This window comes from Cherax quadricarinatus, chromosome 47 (genome assembly GCF_038502225.1).
Source record: "Cherax quadricarinatus isolate ZL_2023a chromosome 47, ASM3850222v1, whole genome shotgun sequence".
NCBI lineage: Eukaryota > Metazoa > Arthropoda > Malacostraca > Decapoda > Parastacidae > Cherax > Cherax quadricarinatus.
Genome location: NC_091338.1, coordinates 31806469 through 31822764, shown reverse-complemented (window position 1 = coordinate 31822764; position 16296 = coordinate 31806469). Strand labels below are relative to the sequence as shown.

General features: G+C 40.9%; 1 protein-coding gene across 1 annotated transcript in view; it reads left to right on the top strand.

Annotated features, from left to right (window-relative positions):
- Nucleotides 1-16296, top strand: part of LOC128696605 (sodium-coupled monocarboxylate transporter 1-like) — a 278238-nt gene that overhangs the window by 242267 nt on the left and 19675 nt on the right. Inside the window, exon 9 of the mRNA XM_070094787.1 lies at nucleotides 13265-13365. Coding sequence (XP_069950888.1) covers nucleotides 13265-13365 — 101 coding nt within the window. The remainder of the gene's footprint in view (nucleotides 1-13264; nucleotides 13366-16296) is intronic.

The following is a 16296-nucleotide window of genomic DNA, read 5'->3' as shown; positions in this document are numbered from 1 at the left end:
TAACAACACCATATCAAACTCCTTACAACATCTAACACACCACATACAAACATAGTAAGATAACAACACCATATCAAACTCCTTACAACATCTAACACACCACATACAAACATAGTAAGATAACAACACCATATCAAACTCCTTACAACATCTAACACACCACATACAAACATAGTAAGATAACAACACCATATCAAACTCCTTACAACATCTAACACACCACATACAAACATAGTAAGATAACAACACCATATCAAACTCCTTACAACATCTAACACACCACATACAAACATAGTAAGATAACAACACCATATCAAACTCCTTACAACATCTAACACACCACATACAAACATAGTAAGATAACAACACCATATCAAACTCCTTACAACATCTAACACACCACATACAAACATAGTAAGATAACAACACCATATCAAACTCCTTACAACATCTAACACACCACATACAAACATAGTAAGATAACAACACCATATCAAACTCCTTACAACATCTAACACACCACATACAAACATAGTAAGATAACAACACCATATCAAACTCCTTACAACATCTAACACACCACATACAAACATAGTAAGATAACAACACCATATCAAACTCCTTACAACATCTAACACACCACATACAAACATAGTAAGATAACAACACCATATCAAACTCCTTACAACATCTAACACACCACATACAAACATAGTAAGATAACAACACCATATCAAACTCCTTACAACATCTAACACACCACATACAAACATAGTAAGATAACAACACCATAACAAACTCCTTACAACATCTAACACACCACATACAAACATAGTAAGATAACAACACCATATCAAACTCCTTACAACATCTAACACACCACATACAAACATAGTAAGATAACAACACCATATCAAACTCCTTACAACATCTAACACACCACATACAAACATAGTAAGATAACAACACCATATCAAACTCCTTACAACATCTAACACACCACATACAAACATAGTAAGATAACAACACCATATCAAACTCCTTACAACATCTAACACACCACATACAAACATAGTAAGATAACAACACCATAACAAACTCCTTACAACATCTAACACACCACATACAAACATAGTAAGATAACAACACCATATCAAACTCCTTACAACATCTAACACACCACATACAAACATAGTAAGATAACAACACCATATCAAACTCCTTACAACATCTAACACACCACATACAAACATAGTAAGATAACAACACCATATCAAACTCCTTACAACATCTAACACACCACATACAAACATAGTAAGATAACAACACCATATCAAACTCCTTACAACATCTAACACACCACATACAAACATAGTAAGATAACAACACCATATCAAACTCCTTACAACATCTAACACACCACATACAAACATAGTAAGATAACAACACCATATCAAACTCCTTACAACATCTAACACACCACATACAAACATAGTAAGATAACAACACCATATCAAACTCCTTACAACATCTAACACACCACATACAAACATAGTAAGATAACAACACCATATCAAACTCCTTACAACATCTAACACACCACATACAAACATAGTAAGATAACAACACCATATCAAACTCCTTACAACATCTAACACACCACATACAAACATAGTAAGATAACAACACCATATCAAACTCCTTACAACATCTAACACGCCACATACAAACATAGTAAGATAACAACACCATAACAAACTCCTTACAACTTCTAACACACCACATACAAACATAGTAAGATAACAACATCATATCAAACTCCTTACAACATCTAACACACCACATACAAACATAGTAAGATAACAACACCATAACAAACTCCTTACAACATCTAACACACCACATACAAACATAGTAAGATAACAACACCATAACAAACTCCTTACAACATCTAACACACCACATACAAACATAGTAAGATAACAACACCATAACAAACTTCTTACAACATCTAACACACCACATACAAACATAGTAAGATAACAACACCATAACAAACTTCTTACAACATCTAACACACCACATACAAACATAGTAAGATAACAACACCATAGCAAACTTCTTATAACATCTAACACACCACATACAAACATAGTAAGATAACAACACCATATCAAACTCCTTACAACATCTAACACACCACATACAAACATAGTAAGATAACAACACCATATCAAACTCCTTACAACATCTAACACACCACATACAAACATAGTAAGATAACAACACCATATCAAACTCCTTACAACATCTAACACACCACATACAAACATAGTAAGATAACAACACCATATCAAACTCCTTACAACATCTAACACACCACATACAAACATAGTAAGATAACAACACCATATCAAACTCCTTACAACATCTAACACACCACATACAAACATAGTAAGATAACAACACCATAACAAACTTCTTACAACATCTAACACACCACATACAAACATAGTAAGATAACAACACCATATCAAACTCCTTACAACATCTAACACACCACATACAAACATAGTAAGATAACAACACCATATCAAACTCCTTACAACATCTAACACACCACATACAAACATAGTAAGATAACAACACCATAACAAACTCCTTACAACATCTAACACACCACATACAAACATAGTAAGATAACAACACCATATCAAACTTCTTACAACATCTAACACACCACATACAAACATAGTAAGATAACAACACCATATCAAACTTCTTACAACATCTAACACACCACATACAAACATAGTAAGATAACAACACCATATCAAACTTCTTACAACATCTAACACACCACATACAAACATAGTAAGATAACAACACCATATCAAACTTCTTACAACATCTAACACACCACATACAAACATAGTAAGATAACAACACCATAACAAACTTCTTACAACATCTAACACACCACATACAAACATAGTAAGATAACAACACCATAACAAACTTCTTACAACATCTAACACGCCACATACAAACATAGTAAGATAACAACACCATAACAAACTCCTTACAACATCTAACACACCACATACAAACATAGTAAGATAACAACACCATAACAAACTTCTTACAACATCTAACACACCACATACAAACATAGTAAGATAACAACACCATAACAAACTCCTTACAACATCTAACACACCACATACAAACATAGTAAGATAACAACACCATAACAAACACCTTACAATATCTAACACGCCACATACAAACATAGTAAGATAACAACACCATAACAAACTCCTTACAACATCTAACACACCACATACAAACATAGTAAGATAACACCATAACAAACTCCTTACAACATCTAACACACCACATACAAACATAGTAAGATAACAACACCATACAAACTTCTTATCTAACACACCACATACAAACATAGTAAGATAACAACACCATAACAAACTCAAACATCTAACACACCACATACAAACATAGTAAGATAACAACACCATAACAAACTTCTTACCATCTAACACACCACATACAAACATAGTAAGATAACAACACCATAACAAACTCCTTACAACATCTAACACACCACATACAAACATAGTAAGATAACAACACCATAACAAACTCCTTACAACATCTAACACACCACATACAAACATAGTAAGATAACAACACCATAACAAACTTCTTACAACATCTAACACACCACATACAAACATAGTAAGATAACAACACCATAACAAACTCCTTACAACATCTAACACACCACATACAAACATAGTAAGATAACAACACCATATCAAACTCCTTACAACATCTAACACACCACATACAAACATAGTAAGATAACAACACCATATCAAACTCCTTACAACATCTAACACACCACATACAAACATAGTAAGATAACAACACCATATCAAACTCCTTACAACATCTAACACGCCACATACAAACATAGTAAGATAACAACACCATAACAAACTCCTTACAACTTCTAACACACCACATACAAACATAGTAAGATAACAACACCATAACAAACTCCTTACAACATCTAACACACCACATACAAACATAGTAAGATAACAACACCATAACAAACTCCTTACAACATCTAACACACCACATACAAACATAGTAAGATAACAACACCATAACAAACTCCTTACAACATCTAACACACCACATACAAACATAGTAAGATAACAACACCATATCACAAACTTCTTAAACATCTAACACACCACATACAAACATAGTAAGATAACAACACCATAACAAACTCCTTACAACATCTAACACACCACATACAAACATAGTAAGATAACAACACCATATCAAACTACTTACAACATCTAACACACCACATACAAACATAGTAAGATAACAACACCATAAAACAAACTTCTTACAACATCTAACACACCACATACAAACATAGTAAGATAACAACACCATAACAAACTCCTTACAACATCTAACACACCACATACAAACATAGTAAGATAACAAAACCATATCAAACTCCTTACAACATCTAACACACCACATACAAACATAGTAAGATAACAACACCATAACAAACTTCTTACAACATCTAACACACCACATACAAACATAGTAAGATAACAACACCATATCAAACTTCTTACAACATCTAACACACCACATACAAACATAGTAAGATAACAACACCATATCAAACTCCTTACAACATCTAACACACCACATACAAACATAGTAAGATAACAACACCATATCAAACTCCTTACAACATCTAACACACCACATACAAACATAGTAAGATAACAACACCATAACAAACTTCTTACAACATCTAACACACCACATACAAACATAGTAAGATAACAACACCATAACAAACTTCTTACAACATCTAACACACCACATACAAACATAGTAAGATAACAACACCATAACAAACTTCTTACAACATCTAACACACCACATACAAACATAGTAAGATAACAACACCATAACAAACTTCTTACAACATCTAACACACCACATACAAACATAGTAAGATAACAACACCATATCAAACTTCTTACAACATCTAACACACCACATACAAACATAGTAAGATAACAACACCATAACAAACTTCTTACAACATCTAACACACCACATACAAACATAGTAAGATAACAACACCATAACAAACTCCTTACAACATCTAACACACCACATACAAACATAGTAAGATAACAACACCATAACAAACTTCTTACAACATCTAACACACCACATACAAACATAGTAAGATAACAACACCATAACAAACTTCTTACAACATCTAACACACCACATACAAACATAGTAAGATAACAACACCATAAACTTCTTACAACATCTAACACACCACATACAAACATAGTAAGATAACAACACCATAACAAACTCCTTACAACATCTAACACACCACATACAAACATAGTAAGATAACAACACCATAACAAACTTCTTACAACATCTAACACACCACATACAAACATAGTAAGATAACAACACCATAACAAACTTCTTACAACATCTAACACACCACATACAAACATAGTAAGATAACAACACCATAACAAACTCCTTACAACATCTAACACACCACATACAAACATAGTAAGATAACAACACCATAACAAACTCCTTACAACATCTAACACACCACATACAAACATAGTAAGATAACAACATCATATCAAACTCCTTACAACATCTAACACACCACATACAAACATAGTAAGATAACAACACCATAACAAACTCCTTACAACATCTAACACACCACATACAAACATAGTAAGATAACAACACCATAACAAACTCCTTACAACATCTAACACACCACATACAAACATAGTAAGATAACAACACCATAACAAACTTCTTACAACATCTAACACACCACATACAAACATAGTAAGATAACAACACCATATCAAACTCCTTACAACATCTAACACACCACATACAAACATAGTAAGATAACAACACCATATCAAACTCCTTACAACATCTAACACACCACATACAAACATAGTAAGATAACAACACCATATCAAACTCCTTACAACATCTAACACACCACATACAAACATAGTAAGATAACAACACCATAACAAACTCCTTACAACATCTAACACACCACATACAAACATAGTAAGATAACAACACCATATCAAACTCCTTACAACATCTAACACACCACATACAAACATAGTAAGATAACAACACCATATCAAACTCTTACAACATCTAACACACCACATACAAACATAGTAAGATAACAACACCATAAAACTCCTTACAACATCTAACACACCACATACAAACATAGTAAGATAACAACACCATATCAAACTCCTTACAACATCTAACACACCACATACAAACATAGTAAGATAACAACACCATATCAAACTCCTTACAACATCTAACACACCACATACAAACATAGTAAGATAACAACACCATATCAAACTCCTTACAACATCTAACACACCACATACAAACATAGTAAGATAACAACACCATATCAAACTCCTTACAACATCTAACACACCACATACAAACATATCAAATCTTAACACACATTCCACGCGACTAAACTTTCTCTGTGCCTTCTAGCACGTGCCTAACTAGTATTACATACGAATAAATATACATTGAATATTAATTTAGGTTACTAATCCTTATTCACACATGATTACATAATAGGTAATTACTTCAAAAAAAGATGCAGGAACACGTTACAAAAATTTCCAAACCTCAATGTTTCAAGGAACATAGTTAAAGGAAATCCCTCTCAAGTTAAAATTCACTTGCAAGAACAGTACAAGCGGGACATAACTCGCTACCAAAGAAAAATTCATGTTACATTTTGTACGTTATATATTTATAAATGTTATATATTTAAACTTTCATTTATACCTTCCCCAACAAGAGAACTAAACAAAATAGATCTTTCACACCATCACATCCAGTTCCACACGTGTACCTCCAGTCGCACCCATCCACCCATCACTTCACACCCGAGGAAGTCAGCCCGTTGAATACCCCTGTCTCCCCCCCCCCCCGTTTTTACCAACATACTCACCCCGGCTGTTAAAACCACTTTATAACGCCCTTAAATTCCCTATTGTTAGTCCTCTATAACCTTCGGAAAAAACCTCACCCCCACCTTTTCCCATATATGTCTCTATTGCGACACAAAGTTCGGTAAAACGTCGCCGCCAAAATCCTTCTCAGCACTTCCCCACCCTTCTTCCCCCTCATACCCCACAAAATATATATGTAGTCCACAATTATATGCTAAACTCCTTGCCACACCCTCATCCACCCCACTCATATCAAGACTCAACACTCGCAATACCGACACACCTTGACCCCCCACACGAGCCACTATCCTACTCATCCATACCCTGATGCACTCCAAACCTTCACAAAAATAGACAACATGATATGCAGTCTCTTCCCCACTGCATCTGCCACACCCCCCATCCTCGATGACCCTCCTATCTCAGAGAATCGCTCCCGTTGGCAATATACCATGCAGGAAACGATACATAACCTCATGGGCCCAAAGTCGTATCCTTAATTTACTAAACTTTGCCATATTACATCCCATGCATACATGGGGTAGATCCCTTCAACCGGCACCACTACATGTCCCTCTAACAATTTACACAAAGTTCCCACCTTTACTTTTCCCGGTTCCCTGGCTAACATTAAGGCATGTAACACTTTTTCACATTCCTTCATTTCCGCTCCCCCATACCATTTCCGTAGGTGCTCATGTACCTTATCTAGCTGCCCCTCCTCCCTCAATCCACCTGCACGCATCACTTCCCTCATATATGAACACACATTTCACGCACTTTCTCAAGTCCAACAAACCCAACCCTCCCCTACATACCGGCAATGTCACTACCTCCCTTTGCAACCAGTTGCACCCTGAACCCCACAAAAATTTGAACACCATTCTAAGAATACTCGTGATCGCCGTTCCTGTTAACGGCATCACAGCCGAAACAAACCAGACTTTACTATATAGTAATACATTGACAACAATTGCTCGTTGCCTAAGGGTTAAATGGTGAGGTCGCAGCATTCCCAACCATCGCTGCACCTGTTCCACCATCCTATTCGAATTATTGACCCTTTCAGCACTCAGGTCAGCTTCATATATGACACCACAGATTTTCAGACTCCCGGTCTGATGCTGCAAGACATCACATCCCCATTCTAATCTCTCTCCCCACTCTCCCAGCCCCATTATCATTGACTTTTCCAGATTTACCTTCATCCCAGTAACTCTCCCAAGCATGTGTAAGACTTTCCCTAAAACTCCTAATGGTGTCTCCTCACACACCAGAATAGTTGTATAGTTGTATCGTCAACGTAGCCCACCAAGCCAGGCCAAGGCTTCTGCACACCATCTCCCCCCCCCCATTCCTTAGACGATTTTCCACCATCCTATAAAAATGATCCTGAACACATGCAAACAAAAGTTGTGATACTGGACAACCCTGCCGAAGACCCCGCTTCATGTTGACTCCCTCCCCCACACACCCATTGATTTGCACCCTTACCTTCACTCCTGAGTACAATGTATCCACCCACCCCACTATTTCTTCACCAAACCCCTGTCTGAGGAGAATATCCCGCAAAGCCCCTCTTTCCACCCTATCATAAGTCTCTTGCCAATCCAATGCCAACAATGTCCCTCTGCCCTCTTCCATGTCCTCCAGGAACCCCTTTATGATCCCGTGGCCCTCAACCATTGACCTACCCGGCAACCCAAACTGAAACTCAAACACCACCCTCCCCACAACACATTTAAGCCTATTCCCAAGAATTTTCGTGAACAGCATATAAACAGCACAAAGCAACAAAATGACTCGGTAATCCAGAAGGGTACTCTGCTTTTTACACTTCGGGACCAACACCACCACCGCCGTTGCCTGTGATTCTCCCATCTTACCTCCGTCTTTCATGGCATTCATTAACCTTACTAGGAAACCCCTTAGCAGACCCCAGTGTTGTACATAAAATTCGCTTGGTTAACCATCTATCCCGGGTGCCTTTCCCTTCCTCATGTCCATAAGGGCTCTCCATATTTCCTCCTCAATGACCCCACCCAGTGCCTCCCGATCACTCCTCCCCAGTTTGTATCGCACATACTCACATACCTGCCCAAGAACCTCGCCATCCGCGACACTACTTTTCCCACACTCCTCAAATCATCTATCTGCACACGCAATCATCCCCGTTGTTTCCCGTAATATCTGACCCTCTTGAAAACCCCCTACCAAAGAAATGACTTGCAATCCTGGTACTGTAGTTGTTTGCTGTCGTACCTTCTGTCCTCGCAGCATGCAAGCCGATGGCTTGTCACCCCAGAGTACTTCGTCCAGCCCCACTTGTACCAGTACCGCTGCAAAACACTCTTCTTGCAAATCCTTTATCGTGTCCTTCAACATTTGTATTTCCTCCATGAGGTACACCCCCGCCACCGCCCCCCCCCCCGTGTAACAATCACGTAATCTAGATTCTAAATAATTTGACAAACCATACCGCAATTGATTAATGTGTTTGCCCTCCCTCACATAAAATTGACGTATTCTTACCTTAGCCACACTATCCCACCATCCTACCACATCCTCCTCAGTCCTTCCCTCTCCACAGAGCTGTTTCCAAAATACTGCAAAACCTTCCACTCCCTCCCCATCCCCCAAAACCATCGTATTCAGTTTCCAATAACTTCCCTGCCTACGAGCCAAAGCTTCCCACCCCACCTCCACTATTACCACCCTATGATTGGAAGACACCATCTTAATAGTTTTAATAGACTCTATCAAAACCCTCTGAGAAGAATATATCCTGTCCAAATGAGCCGCATATCCCTGCCTTATAAAAGTATGTTACACCTCCCACAGATTTCCCCCAAAAGCATCACGTAACTGAAGATCTCTAAACAGCCCCCTAAGACTGAGGAAAAATATCCCACTCCTCTGGGTTCCACGTCTGCCCTCTTAACTACACAATTCCAATCCCCCCCCCCCACAATCGCCAGAGACGGTAATGTGCATAGGAAGTACACAAGTTCCTCCCACACAAAATCTGTCTTAACTTTCACGTCACTTTCTGCTGGGGCATACACACACACAAACGCCACTCTCCCATCCACCATCCTTCCACACGTAATACTCTCCCCCTCCCCCCTCTTTTGTGTGCAATTCAAGCGGGCTTGCCTCCCAGATCAACAAACCCACTCCTCCTTTTAAACGCTCAGATGGCAACATATAAGCCTGGTACCCAGGCACCACTAATTCACGACCAAGTTTAAAATTGTGTTCTGCACAAAAGCTATGTCAATCTTGTATCTATTCAAAAACATCTGGAGGCACTCACATTTAACATCATCACACAGACCATTAATATTTATTGTTACACACCTGAGGCCGGCTTAAGGTTTCCCTCCCCGCCTCATTTCAAGACTCTTCCCTTTCTGACCATTCCCGTGGGCATTTCCTTTGCCACATACTCCACCCTCCTTCCCAACCATCCCCCCCTTTCTGTTGTGGCCCTCTCTTAGAGTCACTCTGGGTACCATAACCCCATGCCTTTTTCCTGGCCTTTGCACTGGCGTCAGAACATCGTCCGAATCTGACGCCGCCGCCCTTTTCCTCGTTGCTCCCTCAGTCTCCATATCTGTGTCCTGGGAGTCCTCACAATGGACTTCCACCTCTACCACCCTTAATTCGCCCCCATGTCCTTCCATGGCACTCGCACTGTCCATCACAGGTGCCACCTGGTCCTCCCTCCTCCCGCACACACCTCCTTCCGCCCCAATCCCTGGTCCTCCCTCCTCCCGCACACACCTCCTTCCGCCCCAATCCCAGGTTCCTGCTCGCTACAACTCTCCACCTCCGTAGACTGTAGCATAGCCTGTATCACCGTCGCCAACTCCTCCTCAATAGCTTTCACTTCTGCACCCAGTTGCACCTCCTCATTCGACGACTGTACTGTCAATGGGCTGGGTAATTTATGAATCACCACGTCCCCTTCCGATGCCACAGGAGGAGCCACCACCTCTTCACTCCTCATGCGACCATGCCCTCCTCCTTTCCTCCGTTCTTCCTCAGGCATCGTTTTCTCATGCGCAGGTGCTTCGCCTCTTGCCGGCCCAGGAGCCATATTCCACTTGCCATAATCTGCCGCCATATAGTCATATTCCCCACACAGTCGGCACGTATGCCTCTGCCCGGCATACGCCACCATTACCTGGGTTTTAAACTCCTCGAGATATACATATGAGGGTATAGGATGTCTCACCTTCATCTTGAGATTGAAAGTACCCTCCAGAAATCCTGCCTAAGCTCCTTTTACCCATTTTCCAGGTTGGGCTAGATGTACAGTCACGTATCTTTCATAAACGCTTCTGATATCTGCTTCATCAGCCTCAAAAGGCACGTTGGGAGCTTGACTCAAGAATAATGTCTTGATACATCCGTCAACCTGACCCTCACTGCCGGTGTTACGTTAATGCTGACATCTTGGTAACGATCCACCAACGCCTCGTACACTTGAGCTGTTAGCACATTCATGAATATTCTATAAACACCATTCAGTGCCACTCCATACAAATCCTCGTCTCTGATGCCGTATGTCTCTCTTATAATTTTGGGCAAAAACACCTCGACTGACGTAGGCATTAAAGCCCCACTAATGAGCTCAATGCCCACGGTATTCACTCTCCAGCGCACACCTAGCACCATATTGTTTTCTGAGTAGCTCGTCTGGGTAAGCAGTAGAGGGGTGCAAAGCACGACCGCACTCTACCTCATCCAGGCAGTGAATGTGACTGTATCATTAATACTCCTCCTCACAGGACACAAAGAATGACTCTCCCACAGAGGCTGCGTAGCTTCATGCATAAAAACGATTACCATCGACCAATGATCTTGAGCAACCTCCCTGCAGATGAAGATGATTGGCTAACACCAGAACCCTTCTATGTGTACTAAGAAAATTATGGCCCCTGATTAGGGAGATATCTTGTATAACATTTCTACTTCTACATCTACTGTTATAAGTATGCTACATTTACTATGGCGGGACACCACCTTGAAAGAAGCTAACGTCAAGTAATTCTTTACGAACTGCCCAGATTACCGCCTTGTCTTGCTGTTTAAATATTCCTTATGCAATCGCAAAAAAAGAAAAGAAAAAAAAGAAAAAAAAGAAAAAAAATATATATATATACTACCAATTCAGAGTCATGTACCTATATATGTGTTATATCTATGTGACTCTGATGAGTTAGTATTATATCCCTTCAAGAAATTTCTATTATTTCACATACACTTTTTAAATTGCACTAAAGTGGTTGTGTCACTTAACTTTTATATCCTGCCTCACTCCTCCCTCCTACCCTTTTATATCCTACCTCACTCCCTCCTCCAACCCTTTTATATCCTACCTCACTCTGCCCTCCCATCCTTTTACATCCTACCTCACTCCTCCCTCCCACCCTTTTCCAATATTTCTATCCTTACCCATCCTTCCTCCTTACCCATCTTACCAAAGACTCTGGTCATAAGAATCGAATTCGTGCCGAGGCGTAGCGTAGGTTGCAAAGATACGGCCGTTGACTAGTTTGATTTTACGTGAAGAGGAGTGAGTACGCAACGGGCAGAGTGAGGGAATGACCGATAGACAATCCGTGGAGGGGAGGTTGTTGAACCCGTGTGGGTAGGCAGTGAAGTGAGAGTGGGTAGACTCCATGCCTCACTCACCTGGGCAGGCCTAGAGAGGGCAGCACCGTAGTGCCGCGGGATATGAATCTAGCAGGCAGCATAGGCTATCTACAATCACACCTCTTCAAAAAGCTGTGTATGTATATGTGTGTGTGTGTGTGTGTGTGTGTGTGTGTGTGTGTGTGTGTGTGTGTGTGTGTGTGTGTGTGTGTGTGTGTGTGTGTGTGTGTGTGTATTTATGTATATATTGTTTGCAACAGCTCCATGAACCTCCTGGAGAGCAAAACGTTACCACAATAAAATGCCACATAAGATGCACATGTAACCTTGTATCTGACATATTGTCTGTAATTCTAACAAGTGTATTACTATCTTTTCTTTGTTATATAATACAGTAAGGTGAAGTTATTAACAGCACAATATTTTCCTGTGTACGTCATCAGGTGGTCAGTGAAGGTCATCTATGAGTTATCTTATTGCTACATTGGAGTGTCAGCAGTACTTATAACTCTCATAGTCAGCAACGTTGTCTCCTTCTGCACAGGTAATGTTTGTTGCTTTCCATCTGTTACATGAAACTGCATTTTCGTGATTTCTATGCGTATTTGTGTAGGCATGTGTGTGTGTGTGTATGTGCTGCGTGTGCGTGCGTGTGTGTGTGTACTCACCTATTTGTACTCACCTATTTGTGGTTGCAGGGGTCGAGTCACAGCTCCTGGCCCCGCCTCTTCGCTGATTGCTACTAGGTCCTCTCTCTCCCTGCCCCATGAGCTCTATCATACCTCGCCTTAAAACTATGCATGGTTCCTGCCTCCACCACATCACTTTCTAGGCTATTCCATGGCCTGACTACTCTATGACTGAAGAAATACTTCCTAACATCCCTTTGATTCATCTGAGTCTTCAACTTCCAATTGTAACCTCTTGTGTCTGTGTCCCATCTCTGGAACATCCCGTCTTTGTCCACCTCGTCTATTCCGCGCAGTATTTTATATGTCGTTATCATGTGTGTGTGAGTGTGTGTGTGTGTGTGTGTGTGAGAGAGAGTGTGTGTGTGTGTGTGTGTGTGTGTGTGTGTGTGTGTGTGTGTGTGTGTGTGTGTGTGTGTGTGTGCGTGTGTGTGTGTGTGTGTGTGTGTATCTGTGTGTGTGTGTGTGTGTGCGTGTGTGTGTGTGCGTGTGTATACTCACCTAATTGTACTCACCTAGTTGAGGTTGCAGGGGTCGATTCTAAGCTCCTGGCCCCGCCTCTTCACTGGTCGCTACTAGGTCACTCTCCCTGAACCATGAGCTTTATCGTACCTCTGCTTAAAGCTATGTATGGATCCTGCCTCCACTACATCTCTTCCCAAACTATTCCACTTACTGACTACTCTGTGGCTGAAGAAATACTTCCTAACATCCCTGTGATTCATCTGTGTCTTCAACTTCCAACTGTGTCCCCTTGTTACTGTGTCCAATCTCTGGAACATCCTGTCTTTGTCCACCTTGTCAATTCCTCTCAGTATTTTGTATGTCATTATCATGTCCCCCCTATCTCTCCTGTCCTCCAGTGTCGTCAGGTTGATTTCCCTTAACCTCTCCTCGTAGGACATACCTCTTAGCTCTGGGACTAGTCTTGTTGCAAACCTTTGCACTTTCTCTAGTTTCTTTACGTGCTTGGCTAGGTGTGGGTTCCAAACTGGTGCCGCATACTCCAATATGGGCCTAACGTACACGGTGTACAGGGTCCTGAACGATTCCTTATTAAGATGTCGGAATGCTGTTCTGAGGTTTGCTAGGCGCCCATATGCTGCAGCAGTTATTTGATTGATGTGCGCTTCAGGAGATGTGCCTGGTGTTGTACTCACCCCAAGATCTTTTTCCTTGAGTGAGGTTTGTAGTCTTTGGCCACCTAGCCTATACTCTGCCCCCTAGACTGTACTCCGTCTGAGGTCTTCTCCCTCTCTGGTAGTGTCCCTAATGTGCTGATGCATGAGGTTTTCCAGTACCACCTCCATCATCTTAGCCCACCACCTTTCTGGTCCCCCATGTGGCAATGGGTTTTCCAGTCAATCTCCTTATGATTGGAATCACCCACAACTAGATACCTTGCCCTGCCCACGTGGGGCCTTGTAGCCACCTCAACTTAAGTATCACCCAATGCTCTGTTGCTCTCATCATATTCTTGTCTTGGCCTCCTGCTATTCTGTGATGTGTTGTAAATTATTGCAATCACCACCTTGGGAACCCCCAGTCTGATATGTTCCTACAAAATAGTCCCTTCTTTTCCCCTCAGTCCCCTTCTTCTGACTCCTCAAAACTCCACTGGTTTTTGATGAGCAGTGCAACTCCTCCACCCCCTCTATTCCCTCTATCTTTCCTCCTAAGCCATTCCTTGGGCATGACCTACTTTCACTGTGGAATCCCCTCTACTAGTGACTGTGCCCTCGTCTGCTACCTGTCCCGTTGTACTGTCTTCAAGTTATGTCCTGGAATTTGTATTGATAAAGTCACTGGATGGTGAAACGTCTACAATAAAGATATCCAGATGTTGTGCTTGTGTTTTAATTTTCATCTTGTCGATATTGTATATCATTCATGTATTCATCTATTTGTGGTTGCAGGGGTCGAGACTCAGCTCCTGGCCCCGCCTCTTCACTGACCGCTACTTGGTCCTCTCTCTTCCTGCTCCATAAGCATTGTCAAACCTCATCTTAAAACTATGTATGGTTCCCGCCTCCACTTGCCAGACTCTTCCAATTCTTGACAACTCTATGACTGAAGAAATACTTCCTAACATCCCTTTGACTCATCTGAGTCTTCAACTTCCAATTGTGACCTCTTGTTTCTGTGTCCCTTCTCTGGAACATCTTGTCATTGTCCACCTTGTCAATTCCTCGCATTATTTTATATGTCGTTATCATGTCTCCCCTGACTCTCCTGTCCTCCAGTGTCGTCAGGCGGATTTCCCTCAACCTTTCTTCTTAGGAAAATCCCCTTAGCTCTGGGACTAGTCTCGTTGTAAGCCTTTGTCTTTTCTTTAATTTCTTGACATACTTGACCAGGTGTGATTCCAAACTGGTGCTGCATAACCCCAATATGTGCCTGACGTATAGGGTGTACAGAGTCTTGAACGATTCCTTACTGAGGTATCGGAAAGCTATCCTTAGGTTTGCCAGGCACCCGTACGCTGCAGCTGTTATCTGACTGATGTGCACCTCAGGAGACGTGCTCGGTATTATACTCACCCCAAGGTCTTTTTCCTTCAGTGAGGTTTCCAGACTTTGGCCACCTTTGTTCGCGATCTTCTTTGCCCTTCCTCGATCTTCATGACTTTGCATTTGGCAGGGCTAAATTCAAGGAACCAGTTGCTGAACCAGGGTTGTAGCCTGTCCAGGACTCTTTGTAGTCCTGTCTGATCCTCTACCGATTTAATTCTCATAAACTTCACATCATCTGCAAGCAAGGACACTTCTGATTTTATCCCATCCATT